Genomic DNA, 22,207 nt, shown 5'->3' with positions numbered 1-22,207 from the left:
CTGCGTTTTTTCCCCCGAGGCGGGCCTGACTTGAAGGACGCTAGCTGTGATAAGCCCTCCTTGACGTCAATCACCATCCTCCAGCCAGTAGACGCTCCGCCTTCTACCTCCCTGGGCCACTCAAGGCACGTTCCGCGGCAGGCGGGGCCCACAGCCTAAATCGGACAGCGATAGGCTCTGGGAGACGCCAGTCTCCGCGAGTCTCTGCCAGTCTGCCAATAGGACGGGCAGCTGCGGTGTGGGATTCCCACGGCGCACCGCAGAGGCTGGAACTGCTCGCGAGGGAAACAGGTTCGGCGTGTCCAGTCGGTAAGCCCTTTCCAGCACGCCCAGTATTGGGGTTCTGGACATAGTTCGGAAGGGAAACGGGGAGGCTTTGTGGGGTTCGAAGCGGAAGGGGCAGCTTAGCTGGCATTTTGCCTCACCGTGCATTTTGCCTTGTTGGAGAAACTGAGTCCGGGATGCACAGCCCCATTCATCTCTCCGTTCCATTCCTCACACCCTAAACCTGATTCTCATCTGCTCCTACCCGGCCGGCACACGCATCCGTGTGTCTTTCCTGCCGTCATTCTCCCACTGATTTCCAGTTTCCTCCTATTGCCACTCACTCACTAGCTCATCACACACTCAGCCACCTATTACTTAAACACTTCCTGAGGTTTCCAGGGTGCCAGGCCTTATGCTGGGCGATGGTGGTGACCAAGATGAGTCAGGCCCAGGCCTTGCCCTCAAGGATCCCCTGTCAGATGGGAGGACAGACACGTTGATGGGCAGGGTGTGCCAGAGGTGGGGGAGTCCAGGCGTCTTTTTTGGCTTTGCTGGATCCGGAAGAGGTTTCCAGAGGAGGGGACATTGGCACTGGATCTTGGAGGAACAGGAAGTGTCAAGCAAAGGTGAAGGGCATGTGGGAGGGTGTTTCAGCACAAGCAAAGAAAGGGAGGCATGCAGGAGTATTACTATGTGTAGGTGCCCAAGAAGAAGGCCTGTCAGGTCCATGTTGTGGTGGGGTAACTGTAAGACTGGAAGCGGATGAAGAAGGCTAACCTCAGCAGCTTAGACTTTGTCCTGGGGTGGGGTGGTAGTGGGGAGCCATGGAAGGATTTAGAGCAGGGGAAGACCAGGTCAGAGCTGGAGCCAGAAATGGAGAAAGGAGATTGGAAGCCAGTAGCCCACAAGGTGGCTTGGGCAGGGACCTAGGCAGGAGAGGATGAGGCCAGAGGCTGAAGGCATAAGGCCAAGATTCAGGAGGCAGAAACTACAGAATATGGGGCTTGATGGGCTATGGGACAAGGGGGTGTCCAGGACAAGAACCAGAGTTCTGACCTGGTGTATACATGGGGACGATGGAGCCATTCCTGACATGGGGACAGGAAACAGGAGCAGGTTGGTGGGTGGAAGGCTGTTTTGGGAGAGATGAACAAGGGGTCCTGTGAGCTCAGCAGGGGGAACAGGACCTTCAGGGAGAACTCTGGGCTATGGCTCCCTCCCCCATCATAGAAGTCACTTACTGGGTGAATGAGGGCCTCCGAGGTTAGGGTCCCCCTGTGCCCATCCTCTTAGGAAATTTTTTGTGTGTGCTTCTGCATTTTCAGTCTCTCCCTCTCTCCCTCTCTCCCTTCCTTCCTTCCTTCCTTCCTTCCTTGGAAGCATTAAAAACATGTTCTATCATCTCTAAACACACACACACACACACACACACACACACACACCTATATCAAGCTCCCTTGAATTACTTCTCATCCCCTTTACAGCTGAAGACTTATGGTACCCACTGGCTAAATCTCTTACCTTCCACTCCCTCCTGAGCCCTCCATGTCTGGCTGCCTACATCCCATGGCCTTGCTCCAGACAAGGTCACCAAGGACCCTCCTCCCTGCTGAGGCATGATGATACTTCCATCCTCATCTGACTCAGACCACTCCCTCCCACCCCAAATCCCCTTCACTATACATCCTGTTTCCTGGTTAGCCTCTTTCCTTTCTGGCTGCTCCTTAGAACCTCCAGGACTCACCTTTTATTGCCTACCCCTTTACTGGGGACCATGGTCATCAGGGCTCTCTCTGTCCTGGCCCTCTGCTCATCCCACCTATCCACTCTTCCCAGAAAGGTTCTAGTTCCTCAGTTCCTGCCAGAAGGGAGCACCCAGCCTGCTCTCCTGCCTCCTGCTGCCTCCTGGATGTCCCCCCCCCCCAATTGTCGCACAAAGACCTTTTGATCTCTCCTTGTGCAAAACAGCTCTCAGTACCCGCCCCCCTCCCCCACTCCCCTTGTACATACCTGAGCCTCTTCCCAGTAAAGACACAGTTTTACTGTCCATCTGCTCCCTGGCTAGGTCCAAGTGCCATCTTCATCCCCTTGCTCTCTTGTAACATCTGTTCTACCTTCAATAAGTCCTTTTCAGCCTCAGTTATGGCTCTTACTCCTACTCCCTACTCTCATGGCCTCTGCCCCAGCTCGTGCCTTTTCTTCCTTGTCCTCAGCCTCCTCTGCCTCCAGGGTCCCAGTCTTGTCCTTTTTAGTCCATCCCCCAATGTCCCAGCAGGCTCTTTCAGTGCCTTAGCTGATCCTGTCCCTCCCTTGCTCAAAGCCCTTTTGTGACTTCTACTGCCCTCCAGTTAGTCCAGATTGTACCCCAGGCCCTTCAAAGATCTGCTCTTGCTAACAACCCCGAGCCTCTCAGGCCACTCCCTACTTTGCACCCAACCTTCTGGCCAGGCAGAGGCTTTGGTAACTGCCCCTTGGCTCTCATAACTTTGCATGATTCTTCTGCATAGCAAACTTGTGCTCACCCTTTAAGGTCAAGGTCAAATCACCTCCTCTCTGAAGCCCTCCTTGTCTACCACAGATGGAGTCTGTGTGGACTTGACAGCCTGTGTCTGCGTTTCTCTGCCTACCCTCCCTGAGTCCCTTGAGGGCAGGCCCTGGATAGAAATCATTTCTGTTCCAAATCTAGGGCCTACAAAAGGACAAGGCCTCAGGGTCTTAGTTGAGGGACTGAGTGACTGTCCTAGCTGGGCAGGGCTTGGGCTTCCAGTTTTGGGGATGACTGGTTTGTTTCTGGTATCCTGTTCTATTTGCTGCAGTTCTGTAGGCAGTTTGGGTTTTCTTTTCGTGGCGGGTGCTGAGACAGGGTTTGTAAAGGGGAGTCACTGAGAACCCAGAGCCCTCTGGCACACCACCTGGACTAAGTCTGAAGGAGAGGTGGGTCCGTGCTTATAGCGTCCAATCCCTCTGCACCCGAGAATCCAGGCCCTTCCTCAGGACCCAGACGTTGGGTACCCAGCTTTCTACTGCCAGGTTTCTCGGTTCCCAGCAGCAGCATCTGATGCTGCCCCCTGGTGGGCGACACCCGACTATTTGCAAGAGGCCAAACTAATTAAATACATTTTTATTTACAAAGGAACAAAGCCAAACCGACGGGCGAGGTAGGGCCAGGCCCCCGCCCTGCGTCGGTCACAGCAGCAGTAGAAGGCAATGATGGAGTGCAGCTCTGGCTGTCTACGGAGACTGGTTTGTGTGCCCTCTCCCCCGCCCCCCTGGCCAGGGTCTCAGCTTGCGGCCCCGCCTCCCCCCTCCCCCCCCCAGCCGTCCGCCCACCTTAAGGCACAGCCTGCCCCTCCCACCCACCCCCCACCCGGAGGGAGGGCCGGATGGACCAGAAGCCCCTCGCGGGGGTCCCCGCCGCCTAAGGGGGGGGGGGAAGGGGGGTATTCACCACGGAGACCGGCTTAGATGGAAACAAGAGGCCTTTAGTGTCGCCCCCCGCAACCCTATCTTCCCGCGCTGCCGGCTCTGGCTCAGACCCGCGGCTCGGTGGGTGCGGCGGGCGCGGCGGGCGCGGCGGGCTGAGTGAGGATGAGACGGATGCGTTCCACGCACAGCGCCGCGGCCTGCCGCGTTTCCCGGCACAGCGCCGCCAGGCTCAGGAAGCCGTGCGGCAGGTCCTCCACCACGCACAGGGTCACGGGCTTGCCCAGGCCGCGCAGCCGCCGCGCGAACATGACCGAGTCGTCCAGCATGGGGTCCAGCGCGCACGCCTGTGGGGCACAGCAAGGGGCAGAGGAACGAGGGGAGGAGCCAGGAGACGGGAGGGAGGCGGGGAGTGGGAGAATGAGCTGCTGCCCAGCTTCTCCCTTCCCCCAGAGACACCCCCTCTCTTCCCCTTACTCAGCTGCCCCTAGGTGCTCCACAAGATCGCGAGAGGGAATGGCAGCCTTGACTCCCTTTCAGCCCTCCCGTCGTCAGGCATGCCCTCCTGGTGGCACACCTCTCCCTTCAGATGTCAGGCAGCTTACTTTTCCCCTCCCGCCGCTCCTGGGCTCTCCTCCCCAGGTGCACCTGCGCACACCTGCCCCTCTTCCCCGCTCCCTCCCAGGTCTCTCCTCCCAGAGTGCTCCCGCACCCACCTGCCACGCCCCCCCCCCCACCTGCCACAGTCCCTATGTGGCGCTCACCACAATGTGCACGGGCGGCAGGCTCTGTAGCATGCTGTCAGGTGCCAGCAGCGGCGACATGAAGGGGTTCTTGACGATGGGTGAGGAGTAGATGGGCATCCGAGTGGGGCCCTGGCTGGCGCGCCTGGGGTGGAAACCCTCAGGGAAGTTGGCAAGCACGCCCTGGCCTCTGTCCTTGGCCCTCAGCTCACCTGGTGCTTTAGCGTCTTTGCGTGCATCAGGGCCAGGTAAGAAGTTGACATTGGAGGGCATGGAGGGGCCCAGTGTCTCTGCAGACAGTGACAGCTCAGGGCTGCCCGATGTGTCAGAGTTGCCCTTTAGGCTCAGGTCATGTAGTGTCAGGCTCTTGAAGGAGTCCGTGCCCAGCGGGCCCTCGGGCTGGGCCAGTGCTGCCTCAGACACACTGCGCCGCATTGGTTCTGCAAGAGGGGAAGGGTCAGGTGGCCAGCGGGGCCACGTGTATCAGCCCGGCTCTGTGGGCTGCGTGTGTGAGTGGCTGGCAGGGAAGATCACGGGAAGGGCAGCAGCCTCTGGAGGAGGAGCCGCATCCTAGGGCAGTGGAGGCCTAGTGTTCCCCCACACTCCCTCCTTGGGGATGGGTGGGGAGCCCCAGACGCCCCAAGCTGCAACTCCAAGGGGGAGGTGAAAGGAGTCACGTGGTTGTGGAGGTGGAGGTGTGTGTGGTGACTGGGAAGGTTAAATGCAAGTCAGTTTACCTCTGGGAGCCTCAGTTTCCTCTTCTGTACAAAGAGGCAATAAAAATAGTCCTCACCTCTAGGGCGCCTGGGTGGCTCAGTCAGTTAAGTGACTGACTCTTTGTTTCGGCTCAGGTCATGATCACACGGTTGGTGAGATCGAGCCCCATGTGGGGCTCTGCACTGATAGCAGATCAGATTCTCTCTCTCCCTCTCTCCTTTCTCACTCTCTCTCTCAAAATAAATAAACTTAAAAAAAAGAGCAAAAATAGTCTTGACCTACTAGGAGGCAGTAAAGACTCAGTGGGATGAGGTACTGCTCCCCGCCGGGAGGTCGTGCTGTATCATGTTTTATTACTAGGCCTGGTGCCTGGTTCCAACCACCTCCCTGACCCCAGCGTGAGGCCCAGCCAACTTGTTAGAGCCACTCAATGTGGAGGCCGTGAGCAGATCAAAATAGAGTAGTGAGCAGGCCCACATGACTTGAAAGGAGGCCGTGTTCACGAGGAGCTAAAGAGAGTCTTGGGAGCCTGTTCAGTTCCCAGGGATCCCGCACCTATAGCCGTGTAGATCTGCTCCCCACAATTCCTTCACGTCCTTTAGTTTTACCCCTTCCTTTTGAATGGCCAGGCTAGCAAGTGCCCAGATGATGCCGAGGTGCGTTTCGACCCACGTGGTACGCCGCACCTTGGCCTCAACTCCATTAATTCGAGGATCTCCATGCTGCTTGCCCCTAGGGCCGGGACCCTGCATTTTTCAGGTTTCTATTTTATTTTATTTTTTGTCTTTATATAAAAATCCATGAAGGCACAATGTGAGATGATATAAGAATGACTGCATAAGGGCTCTGTGACCCAGGGGTGGGAGGTCACTGGAACAGAACTACTGGCCAGAGTCACAGGGCACAGCCTGTCAGGGGTGCTGGGCTCTTCTAGGAGCACCTACTGTGTGTCAGGTTTGGGCTGGGAGCTTGGCACAAACCGGTGCGCGAAGTCCCTACAACAACCTCATGAGGCAGGTACTCTTGTGCCTCATTTCACGGAGGAGCAAAGAAAGGCTCACAGTGAACCTCGCTCCGGTCACCCAGGTCACCTAGCAAGCAGCGAGCTCCCACTACAGCAGCTTGCTAGGCTGGTGCTTGTCCCTCTAGGGCCTGCACTTGTCTCCTTTACCCTACCAGGAAAGCCTCAGGGTTCAGTGGTCCCAGATCTCTTTTGTTTTTGTGTGTATTTATTTGCATCCATTTGAATATCCTAAAATTTAAAAGGTTAAAGTAAAACACATTCAATTGGAATACTTTTCTGAATAGGAATGGTATCTACTTTCGAATCTGCGCTCTCTGTTATTCAGAAAATACTGTTGGTTTGCTGGAGATAGAAAATAAGTTGAGTTGGCTATACTTTAAAATCATTAAAATGTTTAAACAAAAAAATGGTGGGAAAAAATAGATCCTTGGATGGAAGTGAGTTTTGGCTGCCTGAGGATCCTGCCACGCACTCAAGGCTGGGAACCTCTGCTGACCTCCCCACCCCAGGCTCCTAGGCCAGCCCCTGGAGCGAGGTATTACCCCCATGTGTCTCTGTTAAAAGTCTGGAAAGAATCTAGGAAGGCTGGATTCCCAGCTCAAGGCCCAAGCGATTTGAGTGGCATTCTCTGGATTGAAAATCAGCACATGTGGCAGGCCTTCTGAGTCATTTCCCAGTGTTCTTTTCTGCGATGGACTGTTTGGAAAGCTAAATGCTATAGTTCTCGGGAGTTCTGAGATAACCCGGTAGACCAGAAGTCCTAGCAATTCTAGGATGTGGACCGTCATGGAAAATCAAGGCTTTGTGGTAGTTGCCAGGGATAAATAGGGGGTTAGAGCCAGAAGGTGATCTCTGCTTCCCTGAGCACCCCAGGACACAGCCCCTTTCCTCCCCTAGGACTTTTGGTGTGCCAGGCTGCCCCTGGCCCACCCTGAATGTGTGTGTGAGGGGAGGGCTTTACTCACCTGCCATGGGCACTGAGTTTGTGTGGGACTTGTGCCCACTCAGGTCCAGGAAGGAGTGGAGCCATGAGGAGGCACCCAGGCGGAGGTCTCGGAAGAGCAGGGCTGTGTCCCGCTGCACCAGCCCCATCATGCCCAGCGCTTTCTGGTTCGGGTCGGAGTGGTCCTCTATCTCTCCACCTGTGGAGTATATGCGGGGGGCTGAGGCCTAGTCTCAACACCCGGAACTTGAGGCATCTCTGCCCCCAGGGACCCAAGAATATCTGATGGCTTCAGTAGGGACAAGGAGACTCAGATTTCCTCTCTTCAGCCCCAGGACACTGGGCTCTAGCCCCTGTCCCTGCAGGATCCAAGCAGCCCTCCAGCCCCCCAGCTCTGTGCGTAGTGGCCTTACCAGCATAGGCGCTGACACACTTGGTGAGCACACTGAGGGGCAGCAGAGGGTCCATGAGGCTCAGAAGGCGGGAGGGAGAGGCGGTAGATTGTAGCATTGTGGCCGGGTAAGCTGCCATGATGCCATCTGGCACCCGCACCCCGAAGGCTGCTGCCCTCAGGGACATGGTAAAGCAGAGGTTCCCACCTGCGCTGTCCCCTGCGAGGCATATCCGCTCCCCTGTTGAGCCTGGGTTGGAGAGGGCTTGGTCAGCCTGGCAGGGAGGAACTCAAGCTCTGAGCCAGGAGCACTGGACTGTCAGAAGTGGGGTATGGGGGCCCCAGCCCCAGAGTCTAGCCAACTGCAATTTTAGAGATTGGTAAACTGAGGTGCGGATTTGGGGGGATAGTGGACAGGGGATCAGGTGGACTGAGATGTGGAGATCGGGAAGCTCTGTGAAGCTTAAGAGGCTAGAGGTCAGAAGCAAGGAGGCCAGATGCTGGGAAAGGGGAGACCAAAGGCCCATTTAGGACAGGGGTGCAGCTGAGGCCTGGAGATGGAAGGGCAGGGTTCAGCTGACCTTGCAAAAGAGCCACATCCCTGTGCCCTGGGGCATGACCCCACCCTGCCTGGTACCTCTGAAGATGTCAGAAGCAGGAGGTCAGAGGAATGGAAGAATGGGCTGGAGCAAGGGCTAGGAGGCTGGCAGCGCAGGACAGGGGGGTGGAGAAACAGCAGGAGAAGAGAGAAGATCAGAGGTGATGGAGAAGTGGGGGGTGGGGTGGGGTGTCAGGGCTGGAAGCAGGAAACAGAAGGAGGAAGTGGTTAAGATGGAGGGTCTGGGGAGCGGTGGGGCAGGAGGGGGGCGAACAGGTAGCAGGAGTAGGAGGGTGGTAGCAGGTAGGAGAGGGGAGGCAGGGGGTGCAAGACTGAGGCCTGGGCACATACATGGCCCACTTTCCACGCAGTGTGGGGTGGGGGCTGCAGCAGGCTGGGGTGGGAGCAGGGACAGGGGTGGGTGCAGTGAGGGGCTGGGGCTCACCGAGGAGGGCGCAGTGCTTGACAGCCCAGCAGTAAGCATAGAAGCACTCCTCCAGTGCCCGGGGGAAGGGGGCCTCGGGGGCCAGGGAGTAGTCGATGGAGAGGATGGGGGTGCCCAGCTCCTGGGCCCAACTCTTGAGGTAGGGCTCGTGGGATTTGGAAGTCTGGGCCACGAAGCCGCCGCCATGGATGTGCACCACCAGGGACTGTGAACGGGGAGCCTGCTGGGGGCGTGGCCGCAGCTCCAGGCTCCGGGGACCCTCGGACTTCACCAGGCTGTTGAGCTCCTCGCTGTCCTGGGGGGTGAGGGAGGAGGATGTGGGTGAGGCTGGGGCGGCCCATCTAGGCCTCACCCACCAAGGGGGTGTGCTCAGAGAAACAGGATGGGGGGCAGGTGTAAGCAGTGAAAGGTGGGAGGGCATCTGGGGAGCGGGCTGCCTGTGCTCCTTGGCTCTGTATCTCCTACCTGTCCTTCACGTAGGTCATAGGAGATGAGCCTGACAAGGACTGGCCCTGGGCCCGTGTGCGCCAGCGGGGGTGAGATGGTGACTGTGAGCTTGGGGTCAGCAGTCAGCGGCATTTCAAAGGCCTCTGGTGGCAGACTGAGCAGGCGGCTTACTCTCACGGTGGTGGATGTCATGTTCGCTAGAGACTGGCGGGAGGAGACAGGAGGGGCACTGGGGAGAAGCTGCTTGCAGGGGTTCCTCTCATGCCTCCCCTCTGATCCCCACCCTCATCCCATCCTTTCCATCACATCACATCCCAGGCTTAGAGCCCTGCAGAGGCCTGATGTGACCTGGGATGGGTCTCTGGGTCCCAGTGTGCCCGTGTTCCCATCTTATAACAGGTGCTCACCGAGAGCACCTCTATTTCAGTGATGTTCCAGAAGGCTTTCCAGAAGTGCACATCTAGGTTCTGTATGATCCGCTCAAACTCAGCCCCGCGTAGCTCTGGGTCGATGGCGAAGCGGCCGCTGGTGAAGAGGGAGCTGGCTGTCACACCTAGGGGTTGGGAGAGGTGTCAGGGAGCCTGGCGGGAAGGGGGCAGTTAGGGGTAGAAGTGGAAGCAGGAGGAGGGACAGGGAGGGAGGTGAGGCTGCAGGCAGGGTCCGGCCAGGACTCACCAAGGCCTGTTTCCTTGCGCTTATAGTGCTCCCCGAAGGACACCAGCCCGATGGAGATGGTCTGCAGGAATGGCCGGATGGCAGGCGTGAACTGTGGAGAGATGCCGCTGTGTCACCCACTGCCCAGGAAGGACCGGAGGCAGGCAGGAGTGAGGGGCAGAGACGTGGTTTGTGGGGAGGCGTGGTCATTCAACACACATTTAGTGAGCTCCAGTACTGCTCTAGGTGCCTTCACGGAGCTGATGTCAAAGAGAAGGCTGACAATAAGCAAATAAAGGCATATGTTTTATGGTGTTATGTTTAATGACTAATGCTTTGAAAAGACAGTAGGTGGAGGGGACATGGAGTGATGACTAGGGTATCTAGGAGGGCACTTAGACGGGTATCTAGGAGGGCACTTGAGAAGGGATCCAGAGGAAGTGAGGGAATGCTGTTCCCTGCAGGGGACACGGCAAGTGCAAAGGCTCTGAGGCTGTCTGTGCTTGGTGTGGATAACACGTGTCGCTGGAGCAGAGTGAACCAGGGGAGAGGGGCGGTGGCTGAGGTCAGAGAAGCAAAGGGGGCTCACTTAGGGCTTAAGGAATTTGTATTTATTCCAGATGTGGGTGGAGCCATAGAGGGCTGGGAGTAAGGTGATGCAGGGATTTCCTGAAAGTCAGCAAGGACAGAGAGGAGGCCAGTTCCTGGGCAGCAGGAAGACAGACAGGAGATGGTCAGAGACAGAAAGGGCCAGAGATCTTGAGACAGAAAGACAGCCAAATGGAGAATGCGTCTGAGAGAGGAGCTGGGCAGCCAAGACAAGATGGGGGTGGGGGTGGCTGGGTACAAGATCAGAGGGAAAAAAGCCACAGGAAGCTGGGCAAGGGGCCAGCAGGGTTCTTTTGTTCATTTAACAAATATTGGCCTATATCCTACTGTGTGCTAAGTACTTGAACAGGAGCTGAACAAGAGCCACACAGGAGGCCTCTGTCCTGCTGGGCTGACATTTTAGAGGGGGGGAGCTGTCCTGCAGCACAGCAGCTGGGCCCTTAGAGAATAGCTGTCAGGCATGACCTTGCCCCTGGCCAGGGGCCCAGTGGGCCAGAGGGCACAGTGGTGCCTGGCCATTGTGGCTGGAATGCTGACTTGTGTGGCCCCAGGGTTTCTCTCCCGTGACTCCAAGGTCCTGGCTGGGACACAGGGAGGAGCCAGCTGGCTCAGCTGGGCTGATCAATATTTGTGGGGTCAGTTTAGGTGAAAGGAATTTCCCAGGAACACCCAGGCCGGGCTGGTGAGGACAGGCCGCCCTGTGGGGAAGCATGGAAAGGTGGGGTGGGATGAAGGCTGAGGGTCGGCCAAGATCAGCTGGGGAGTTGCAGGTTTGGGGGAGGCACAGAGAGGATCTGAAGGATCTGGAGGCTGAGGGACCCTGTACTGACCTCACACAGTAGCAAGTTGTTCTTGAGCCCCAAGGACCCCCAATTCTCAGTCCCCAAACTACTTTTCCTATGAGTCTAAAGGCTCCCAGGCTGCCTTCCTGTCAGTGCAGAGATGAGTGGTATCTCCCTGGGGGTGGTTGGGGTGGGCAGAGGGTGGGAGAAGACCTGGGAGTTAGGGCCCTGGTTCAGGGAGGAGAGATCTTCCTTGCTGTCACCAACTTAGATGTGCTCCTTGGCCTTCCCCGTGGCCTGAAAATCCTGATTCTACAGCTCCTTAGGTGAGCCAGGAAGCCCAGGCCAACCAGGGTCCAGCTGAACAGCTGTGACGAGGGCCCCTTGAGCCTCTGTAAAATGGGAGCTAGCGCGCTTCCTCCTTCCTGCCCCAGCCTCCAGTGGGGATGACTGAACGGGGTGTGCTCTTATAAATAGGCCTTTGAGAACATTATTAACTACCTTTCTAAGGAGTCTCAAATGATTTCAGGGGCCAGATAGGTCATAGAAAAGAGTGAACGAATCTCCTGAGTTTGGGACAATAGAGAGCAGTGGGGATCCTGGTGCAAAAAGCTATGTGAGTTAAAGATTTCTTACCGCACCGTGGAATCGGCCCAGGGGCCACAAGTTTGAGACCCCCAGTGCCGTGTCCGAGCCCTAGACAGTGTCCCCATTCTGAATCTACTATTTCCAGAACCCAGTAATACTGACCACTGTGGGTATTGAACTATGCCATTGGGCCAGGTCAGGGGCCTGTGGGCCCAGAGGAACAGGGCAGGGAGCTCACCTGGAAGCCCAGGCAGCGGCCATAGAAGCAGCCCTTATGCAGAGTGACGTACTCGCGCAGGAAGTCAGCAGTGAGCCCCTCGTCGCCCTCAAAGAAGAGTCCCCCGGGCTGGTTGGTGGCCAGCAGGTGCTGGGCATAGTAGGCTAGGGCCCGGAGCTGGGTGAGGGCAGCCAGGTAGGCCTCGAGTTCTGCTAGGTTGTGGCTGGTGCGGAAGAAGATGCTGCGGCGGTTGGAGGCCACGTAGCGTGATTTGTGTAGCAGGTGCGCCAGGCAGCAGCGGGCTGTGTGCACTAGGCTCCGGTACCCATTGGCTGGCGTCTCTGCGTCCAGGTCAAAGAGGTGCGCCACGCTCAGCAGGCGGCCCAGGGCTGGCTCCAGCCCCAGCGCCTGCTCCCGGATGCCCGCAAAGACTCCCGACAGCCGTCTTGCTGTTTCCCCAGGGCCCTGGCTCGAGAAGAAGGCCATGTTGTCTTCCGCCAGAGTCACCAGCGACTGTGTCATCGTGTGCAGGTCCATGCTGTGCGTGAGCCGTGAGGCTGTGGGCCAGTTGGGAGGCCCGATTAGGCAGGGCTGGACCACCCCTCCTCCCTCGGACCCAAGGGTGGAGTCGGGGGCCCCATCCCCTTCTTTTTCAGGCCCCCTTCCCGCCTCCTTCTCAGGCCCCAGGCATCACCCATAGACCCTTCCCTTCCACCAATATTTGAGAGAGCTCAGCCCTCTGTCCCCCCATCTACCTGGTGGTGTCCCAGGACCTTGGTCTCAAGCCCAATTCTCTTCCTGAACCCAGTTCATAATTCTAGCCTTACCTGTAGCTGAGGAGTCACTCCTGCCCCCTCCTGGTGCCTCAAGTCTGGCTGTGGAACCCCCTCCAAACTTAGCTGCCTCTCTGTTCCTCTGTGGGATATCCACAACTTGGTCCTGCTCCTCCCCAGCTGGGTCCCCTGGCCTCCAGTCCTCTCCGCTTGGCTTAGATTTCACAGGCCAACCCCACTCCCCTGCCTGGAACAGCAGTACTCACCGCTGCCATTAGCTTTGGGCCCACTCTGTGCCAGGCCTGCTCTTACTTTCTGTGTGTGTGTGCTCATTTAGTGCTTGTTAACCCTGAGACCCAGACTGCCTCCGTTTGCGTTTCAAGTATTATTGGTAGCATCCCCATTTTACAAAGAAACCGAGACTCAGAGGTGTTCAGCAAGGAGCTGAAGCTTGCATTGAAAGTGGCAGCGCAGAATTCAAACCCAGATCTCTGGGTGGAGGGCCTTTACTTACACTGGTCTCCTTCCCAGGGCTCTGGAGGCTGGGCCTTTAGTTATGGCCTTCAAAAACTTGCCCTGGCGCCTGGTGGCTCAGTCGGTTAAGCAGTCGACTTCAGCTCAGGTCAGGATCTCAAAGCCTATGAGTTTGAGCCCAGCATCGGGCTCTGTGCTGACACCTCAGAGCCTGGAGCCTGCTTCAGATTCTATGTCTCCCTCCTCTCTGCCCCTCCCCTGCTTGCACTTTGTCTCTCTCTCTCTCAAAATAAGTAAATGTTTAAAAAAATAAGAAAAAAACCCGAACCTTGCCCTGGACTAGGTCCGACTCCCCACACTTCAGAATCCCTGGTGATTTTCCCTCTGGGACCCCTGTACTGTCACTCAGGCCCTGGACAACTACTTTTGTCCCCTTTGGTGGAAATGGTGCCCTCTGCTCCAGAGATTTCCTTCCTGAAGCCCACTCAGCACCTTGCCTGGCTTCTGGGTGGATGGCCCCCTCCGCTCCCAGAAGAAGGTGTCTCCCCTCCATTCCAGGCCCTGGAGTTTTACGGTGGCCATTCCTGTCTCTCAGCAGGAGGGTACACTCACCCCTCCCAGACCTCTTCTGAGCTCCCCCAGGCTGAGCTGCCGGCTGGGCCCCACGGACTGTGGCTAGTGCCAGTAGCTGCCTGGGGCGATAAACTGGGGAGAGGCCAAGCCCTCCTAGGGTGTGGCCACTTGCTCCACCTCCCATCCAGAAGGGACAGTGAGACCACGTGCTGTAAACACAGCAGGGAGCCCAACTCCCTGTCCCCTCTGCTTGTTCCCAGGCCCAGCTCAAATGGGAGTCCTTGTCCCAGGCTCCTCTGCCTTGGAGACCAGGAGTCCAGGCCCCAGCCCCTCCTCCCTTGGACCCAGGAGTCCACACACCCAACCCCCTCAACAGTTAGAAACTGAGTTATCTAGCTTGTCAACCCCCTTCTCTCTTAGGAGCCAGGAGTTTTTGCCACAGTCCTGAACAAGCTGACCCCTCTCACCCAGCCAGGCTGCCCTCCCTCTCCCCAGGGTGGATTCAGGGAGCAAAGGCCCAGTGATCTCAGCAACTACCCCCCAGGCTGGCCCTGGCACAGCCGGCCCTGGCACAGCCGGCCCCGGCTGCTGGGGGGAGACATAGGGTAGCCGGCTCTGCCTGGCACTCCGGAGAGGACAAAAGCCGATTAAGGGCAGTGCCAAGCTCAGCTGGGGGTTCTGCGCCATAGGTCCTACTGTGTGGCGTTCCACACCTGCCACTTCCCCTTCATAGGCCATCCTGCTGTGACTGTCATTCCTACCTCACGTATGGGAGGCTGAGGCTCCAAGAAATACTTTACCTATCTTATTTCCTGTGCTCCTTGCCTGGCCAGCTCTTTCCGGCCCTTCAGGCCTCAGCTTGCCACATCCTCAAAGAGGATGTTCCTCCCCAACTACGATACACGCCCCCATCATTACTTTCTGCCATCATACCTGTTTTTCTGCCTAGGATTTACACATTTGCAATTATACATGTTTGTTTACTCATGTTTGTTGTTTTTCTCCCCCCAGGCAAGAACCAGACTTCACAGAGCTGTGACGCTTATATTGTAGAGGTGGAACTCTTTAGAAAAAAAAAATAGAAAATCACAAACACAAACTTAGATAGAGGGCTCTGAAGGGGTCTGCACAAACGAGAGGCCTTGAGGCCTCAGTGACACTTGCTTGGATGTAGGTGAACCCTGGGTCTCTCCTCCTTGATTATCATCCCCACTGGGGCAGGGGATGGCCCCAGGGCTCATCATGGGGGTCTGGTGCATAGTAGGGAAGAAAGTCAAAGTGGGGGCAGAAGCAGGTGAATGGGAGCTTGGGAGAGGACCACCCTTCCCCAGGGCAGACAACCAGATGGACAGAGGCCTCTGGAGATGGTTCTAAGCTTGGTGGCCAGGTGAGCGGGGATGAGCCTCGATGAGCGGTGGGGAGAAGGCTGAGTCCCAGGCCCTCTGGACTCCAGGGCCCTGCCCTTCGCCCCATTCTAGGCAGCTCCCTGGGGGCTAAGCTGGGTGGAACCAGGAGGACGGGATGTTGAGATTGCCAGAAACTCGCCAAGAATCTCAGGCAGAGGGCACTGGGGCAGAGGCAGGGGCACATGGCCTGCCTGTGGGTACCGACTGGGTCAGAAGTAGGACTGAGGAGTTCTGCTGCCTGGGCACCAGCCCTTTGCCCCAAAGAGCCACAGGACAGCTGGACCCAGCCTGGATTTGGGCCCCCAGGGACTGAGCATCGGTGAGAAGCGTGGTAGAGAAGGAAGCTCGGGGAGGATGGAGGAGGAAGGGCCAGGTCTGAGGCCTGGATGGGGCAAGGGCTTCTGGAAGGGAGAGGCCTGCAGGGCACATGCTGGGTTGGGGGGCAGCAAGTATAGCCTGACCACTGTGCGCCAGGCACGGTTCTCCGTGTGCTTTTCAGGAAGTGACACATTTCATTCTCTGCACAACCCATGGTGTAGGGACCATTATAGCCCCTTTACGGCAGATGAGAAAACAGAGATGCAGAGAAGGCCATGACCGCCCACGGTCACAGGGCCAGCAAAGATGGCTCAGCTTGTCTCTGCAGAGTGTGTGTTTCTCCTCTCTGTCGTGTCTCGGCTGGCCACCTTCTGGGTGGTCAGGTGTGAGTGTGTCTTTGAGGCTCAGACAGATGCACATATGTATGTCCATACACGTATGTCATGCTTAGGGTTTGCCTGGCCTGTGTTCGTGGATGGGCACGATGTGTTGATGTTTTTCCCAGTCTGTGTGTTTTTATGTTTCTCAGTATGTCTGAAGGCATGTTTGTATGTATGTGTCATGGCCCATGTTTCTTGGCCCCAGAGTTTATCTGTGTCTGCATTTTTCTTGGCCTGTGGGATTGCATGGGCAAGTGTCTGTATATGTATGGACGTGTATACTCATATTTGTGTGCATCCTGGTGTGTGTGTGTGTGTGTGTGTGGCCACTTCCCACTCCTATCCAATGCATCATGAAGTCCTGTCCACTCTGCCCCTCTAGAAACCTCTGGAATCTAGCCTTTCTCCCACCTTCATGGACCCCTCATCTAGATGTTTGTAACAAGTCTTTGTGTGTCTCTGATTTTGCCCTCTTCAGTCTCTTCTCCACATAGCATCCAGAGGATCTTTCTAGGACTTCAATCTGGGCACATACTCCTAACCTTGCAACACCCCCACCCTTGCTGTCAGGATAAAGCCCCAAATCCTGGACATAGCCTCCCAAACCAGGTGCCATCTGGGCCCTCTGCCCACCCAGCCCCCACTTCCTCCCTCCCTTGCTGAGCTCTCTCTGTGCTGTAATGAGCCACTTCATTGGGCCTCAAGGTCTCTGTCTGTGCTGTCCCCTTGGCCTCCCTGCCCCTCTTGCCCACAGTCAACACTTCTCATCCTTGGGTCCAATGTCACCTTCCTGGGAAGCCTCCCTCTCACATTTTCTCAGCACTTTCCCTCTTGTATTTGCCACAGTTTATAATTATATATGATTTGTGGGATTATTTGATTAATGTCTGTGTCCCCAGCTCAAATGTGAGTCTGTCCTCACCACTGAGAGCCCAGGCCTGACATAAGTAAACATTCAGTGAATGTCTGTTGAATGAATCTATGTGATTGGAGCTTTTGGGGTCCATAATCAAGGTTGGGGCACGGAGCAGTTTTGAGTTCACACACCCCTGCCCTCAGGAAGCTGGGCTGGCCATCCCTCTATCTCACTGGCCAGATAAGGAAGCCCAGGTGACCTAGCTTCTTCAGAGTCTCAGTTTTGTCACCTCAGAAATGGGGTGATCATAATGACACTAGAACCATTGATTACTGGCAAGATGAAACTGATGACTAGGATTGCTCCAGCCAGCCTGGATGCCCTCAGGGCGGGGGCGGGGTCTGATTCATCCTACTGAGGCCTGGCACCAGGGCAGAGCCTCAGGAAATGACAGGTGACTCTCAGGGCTTGTGGAATGAGCCTTTGTGGGAATAAGGGCCTTTGGGTTTGTGAGTAGGACTGGCTCAGCCCTGTGCAAGGTGCCCTACCCAGGAGGATTCTGACTCCTCACAACAACCCTCAAGGCAGCATGATTATTATTATCCCAGTGTTACAGTTCACACATTCCTTCACTTCAATAAATATTTCAGTGCCTCTGTGACTGGGACATCAGGCTATGAAAGTGCGGGTAAACAAGGCAGGTACAGTCCCCCTCTTAGGGAACTCACTGTGTAATGGGGAGTAACAGTAATAATAACCTCCACCTCTCATGCACGCTTGCTGTGTGCCAGTGCCAAATGTGCCACACTCATTCAAACCTCACAACCGCCCTTACCAGTCAGGGAGTCCTATCACTGTGTCCATTTTATAGCTCAGAAAGTTGAAACACAAAGAGGAAGCCCAGCACCACAGTTTATGACTCCAGGAACCAAGCCTCCAAAGCCCATGTTCTTAACTTTGGTCTGTACTGCCTCTGGGCACACCATCCTGCTTGTGAGGCTATGTCTGGCATTGTGACAGTGAATGCCCTCAGGTCCCAGTCTGAGCTCCTAGCCTGTCTGAGTCTGTGCAGGTGTGTGCTTGTGTAGCCAACTCCAGTCCTGTCCTTGGTTAATGATGTAGCCTAGGGGCAGTCTGGGGTCTCCAGGCTTTGGGGCTATGTCAGTTTCTTCCCTTCACAGGAACTTCCCCTAGGTCCTCATTCGGATTCACAAATACTCATAACCTAGCAAGGACTTAATGTGTGCCCCTGCCTGAGGCTTTCAGCATCTCTGTTGGTCTGTCAGTCTTTCTCCAGCTTGCTGAGATCTGTAAATAATGTGACACCTCAGGAACCTAGTTGACAGCCCTCCTTTCTTTGTCCCAGGGAGGGTGTGGCAGTCTGAAGTCTACCCGGGGACCCCTAGTCCTAGAAGGAGTGGCGGTCAGGAAGTTAGACCCCAGTGGTGCTGGGCTGAAGCAGGTGGGCTGACAAGGAATGGGTGCACCGATTGAATGAAGGATGTCAGGATGGACTGTTTTGAGCCGTACTGGCCCTGGGTCATTTCCCACTATCGGGCACCCCTTCCTCCTACCTTTCCCGGACTCACCCCTAAACCTCCTCTTTGGGCAACAGTTTCTAAGCGTCTCCATTATCCTCTGAGTGCTGGGGACCTGAAAATAGGCGCTTGAACCATTCCCTGGTAGGAAACACTGAGGCCAGGTCACACAGCGAGTACGGAGCCAGACCGGGAACCCTAAGACAGGGGATCGCATTCTGGACACTCTTCCCAAGACGGTACTGGGGCATCCGGTAGTCTTTATGCTGAGGGTAATATTCCGCTCCCACATCACCCATTTTCACGATGGATCATCCCCGCACCCCCTCGCAGGGCGGCAGTGGGCCAGCCCACGGGCTCCCCCACTTCTTGGGACAGTGGGTCAGTCCACTCAGTCCCCAGTTTCCTCGCAGGAGGTCGGTCCAAGGTTCCTTCTGTTCTGCAGCCGGCCCCCGCGCGCTCACCTTTGGTTTTGCCTTTTCGCCACCGCCGGCGGCTACGACTCTTGGACTCGTCTTTGGCCCTCTTCGAGGCCGGGGCCCCAGCCGCCCTGGAGGGCCCCGTTCCCCAAACTGACTCCATCAATTTTCCGCCGTCCCCGCATTGGGGCCGCTTCCAGCCGCCAGGCCCCGCCCCGAGTGCCAATCCTTGCCGCACACCACCACCGGGCCCCCATACCACCCAATCCTGGGCTTGGTCCCCTCTGGGTCCCGCCCTCTGAGCAATCGGGGCCTCACTCCACAGCCGGGTCCCGCCCTCAACCTCTGGGGCCTAAAGCCTGGCCCCGCCCCTTCACGCGCTTTAAAGGGCCCGTGACCAACGAAAATGCAGCCCTAGAGGCGGCGAAAAGTGTCCTTCGGGCAAGACTAGTTGGGAGAACTGCGGGAGTACACCCCAGAAGGGAAGCTCGGATCTTCTCTCGTGCTGGTTCGCAGCCTCGCTTCCCCACTCACCTTCCCACGTAGGGATCCCCTAGAACTCGACCCGGCCCACCTGCTGGAGGGGGAAAGCGGGGCGCCGCAGAGCCTCCGCCTGGCGGGGCGGGGCCGGACAGGTCCCCTGGCAATTCAAAGCCGGGGCGGGGCGCCAGCACTGGAGGCGTGGCTCTGCCTGTGAGCCGTTTGAGAAGGAAGCCCCGCCTTCTTCCTGCCCCCCCTGTCTCCTATTGCTCTTTTTCTGGGGGTTTTCTCTGCCTTCTCCCTCTTCCAGAGAACGGAAGGGCGGGGGGGGGGGGGGGGGAGGAGAATGCTCGGCGCCTGCGCACTAGCCGGAAGCCGCTGACTGGCCCGCCGCGAGCGGCGGTAGAGGGCCCCACGCGTGCCCGGGGAATGGCGGGAAGCCGAAGAGGCTCGAGGCTCGGGCATGCGCACACAGTCAACTGCCTACCGGGTGCGCGAGAAGCCCCCTTGTCTTGTGTGAGGAGGGCGTCCCCTGAGACTGGGTTCTGGAGCCTAGAGAAACAGCTCTTCATTCTCAGCGACAGAAAAAGCAGACCTCAAACCCTCCTTTTCCATCCTGCTCCTCCTCCTCTCCCTCCTAGAGCACAGGACCAGCTGTGGCCCTGAGAGACACCCTCTTCTCAGCCCTCAGAGAGACGGTCCAGCCTTTCCAGGAGGGATAGACCTCTGGGCTGAGGCCACCATGGCCGGCCCTTCAGACTACTTGGCCCTCACGGGAGCCCCCAGCTTCTGGATTGGGGCTGCACGGCCTCCCCTCAGGCTGCTTCAACAAGTAGCCCCTCATTCCATGGATGAGACTCGCCTGCCCGCTTCGGCCTGACCAGATCGGGCCTGAGCGCCGAGGAGCTGGAACCCCCTCCGCCCCACCCCAGGGGCACGGCCGCCTGCGTCAGAGGAGGGGGCAGTGATGGCGGCCGGCGGAGCCTGGGGCCCAGCCGCCTCCGATACGGCTCCACGCAACTCTCCCTTCATCCAGCCTTAACCTTGCCCGTGAGTTCGGCAGACCGCGCAGCCCCTCTCCCACGGCCCAGTTCCTCTCCCACGGCACCCTTCCTGAGAACATAACCTCCAGGCCATCGAGCCCAGCTGAACTCAGCCTCTCGGGGTGAGGGGGACGGCCTGGCAGAGGAGCGGGTGCCTTCCTGCTCGCCCGTGGCCGACCTGGAGAGCTCAAATATAGCCGAGGCAGGTATTTTCCACCTAGTGGTCATGGAAAGGCCACGGGGGTAAGTGTCCATGTGCAGCACGGTGTGGCGCGGGCCTAAGGGCTGTGTTTGGGCACCGATGGCTGAATACTGGCAGGGAGGTGGCTTCTCCATTTCCTGGCCCCTGGCCCAGAGCCCTGTCCTGCTTCTGTCTCATTTCCTCCCAAATCGTCCTTGGAGAGGTAGCCTAGTGCAGGGGAAGAAGTCCCACCCTGGCTTTGCCACTCCCCATCTGCCCGCCTCCTGCAAGGGCCTTTGCATCTCCACGCCTGAGCTGCCTCCTGCAAGGGCCTTTGCATCTCCACGCCTGAGCTTCCTCATCTATCAGGTGGGGCTCTTGATCTTTGTCTGGAGGGACTGTTGAGGGATCCCCTGAGCCAACCGGACATACTGGGGGTCCTTAGTTACTCCTGACTGAATGAATGACCATCCCTGGGAGGCTCTGGTTCCTCCGGCCTCAAACTCACCTGTGTCCCTGGGATTCTGGCTGGTGGTTTTCTTCCTGTGTGCTGCTTTCCCACCATATCCTGATGCTACTTCATGCTTCCCCTTGAAGGTCAGCTTCGTTCCCAGGGCCACTGTTCTACTCCTTTTGGTTGGTAGATTGCTCTGTACTGGAGACCCCAAATCTGATTCTAAGTCAGAATCAGTGACGCAGTCAAAAGATGTCCTCCATTCTGAGGCTGGTTGCTGTGTGGATAGTTGGTGCAGTTTTGATAGAAATCTCCAGTCGGTTGAAGATCTCTCTTGGGATTTGGCCCCTTGGGCTGGATCTGTTTGCTGGGCTGTAGGGTCTGACTGTTCTGGTCTCTCTTGGGGTATAGATTCAGTCTGGGCAGGTGATTCATTTTTGGGTCCAGGTGTAGGCTGGGCTGGAGGTGTTGATCCAGCTTCTTGTTGCTCTGGAGGTTGCTCTACTGGACCAGGTACTGGCTCGGCTACATGTGCCCCTCTCAATTCTGCCTCCTGTTGAGTTTCAGATTCTTTTTGTGGCCCAGGTCCTTGTTGTGAGGCAGCTTGCTGTTGAGTGAAGGGCACCCTGTGAATGCAAGGTGACTGCTGTGGTGCAGGTTCCTGTGGGGCAAGCAGTTCCTGCCACAAAGCAGAATTTTGTTGGATGCTAGGTCTGTGCTGCTCTTCGGCTTCACGTTGGGCAAGGGGCCCTTGCTGAGTGAGGGGTCTTTGCTGTGGATCAGGGTCCTGTTGAGTATTGGGTTCCTGATGAGTCTTAGATTCTGGCTGGGCTGTGGCTGTCGATTTTGGCCCAGGCTCTGTCTGGGTGATAGGTGTCTGGGGTGGCTTAGGCTCCCAGTCAGGACTAGATACTGACTTAGAACCTGGCTTTACTGTTGTTATTTCCCTCTCGGGAGATGTTGATTTCCCAGGTTTCATCCTTCTGGCCCCTCCGCCCCCCAGGCCTCCTTTGTTACAGATTCCTCATTGATTCCTCATGATGGCATCTCCCTTTGGATCCCACTCCTTCGTCCTGGCATCCCTGGTCTTCCTTTTTAAGGCAGTTGGCAAGTGGCACTGCTGACCTCCACTCCTGTGCCAAGTGATGCACTTCTGTGCCTCTTGCTGTGGGAGGAGGGATTAGGAACAGGGGGAGGATGTGTGCCCAGTACTCTCCTACCAGAGGGGAGGAGGGGCTTGTCCTCTTGTGTCATAAATAGGACCCCGCCCCACCTACCACTCAGTTAAAATGTTTTTTTCTCTTAAGGCAAGTATCCCAACTTAGTCTTTTGTTTTAACTCAGATGACAGAAGCCAGATTCTGGATGAGTGCTTTTTTTTCTTTTCCCTTACACTTCTGATGTTTTAGGAAAGGGTCATGGGGGAGACCCTCATGCCGTTGTAATAATCTTTTCCTCTTTCTTC

The 22,207-nt window shown here is 56.8% G+C and overlaps 1 protein-coding gene across 6 annotated transcripts; it reads right to left on the bottom strand.

Annotated features, from left to right (window-relative positions):
• Positions 1-3,372: 3,372 nt before the first annotated feature.
• LIPE (lipase E, hormone sensitive type) lies at positions 3,373-21,722 on the bottom strand. 6 transcript variants are annotated; one of them, XM_030298711.1, is made up of 10 exons: positions 20,798-21,722; positions 11,870-12,405; positions 9,674-9,764; positions 9,406-9,551; positions 9,017-9,202; positions 8,552-8,846; positions 7,531-7,758; positions 7,140-7,316; positions 4,455-4,873; positions 3,373-4,037 (listed from the first exon to the last, which is right to left on the bottom strand). In XM_030298711.1, the coding sequence occupies exons 1-10, from the start codon at positions 21,720-21,722 to the stop codon at positions 3,798-3,800; spliced, it is 3,243 nt and encodes a 1,080-aa protein (XP_030154571.1). In that variant the 3' UTR covers positions 3,373-3,797. The 6 variants fall into 6 exon arrangements, with proteins under 6 accessions (XP_030154571.1, XP_030154577.1, XP_030154574.1 ...); XM_030298717.1 differs by lacking the exon at positions 20,798-21,722 and adding an exon at positions 19,120-19,144; XM_030298714.1 differs by lacking the exon at positions 20,798-21,722 and adding an exon at positions 18,631-18,840.
• Positions 21,723-22,207: the final 485 nt, after the last annotated feature.

Source organism: Lynx canadensis, chromosome E2 (genome assembly GCF_007474595.2).
Source record: "Lynx canadensis isolate LIC74 chromosome E2, mLynCan4.pri.v2, whole genome shotgun sequence".
In the NCBI taxonomy this organism is placed as follows: domain Eukaryota; kingdom Metazoa; phylum Chordata; class Mammalia; order Carnivora; family Felidae; genus Lynx; species Lynx canadensis.
This window is presented reverse-complemented; position numbering and strand designations above follow the sequence as displayed.

Coding starts and splice junctions, on each gene's coding strand:
- LIPE (XM_030298711.1), bottom strand. CDS start 21,722: ATGAAACCTGGGAAATCAACATCTCCCGAGAGGGAAATAACAACAGTA. Junction 8,847..9,016: donor ATGACCTACGTGAAGGACAG/GTAGGAGATACA, acceptor CTCACCCCCCAG/GACAGCGAGGAGCTCAACAG. Junction 7,317..7,530: donor GTGTGTCAGCGCCTATGCTG/GTAAGGCCACTA, acceptor TATACTCCACAG/GTGGAGAGATAGAGGACCAC.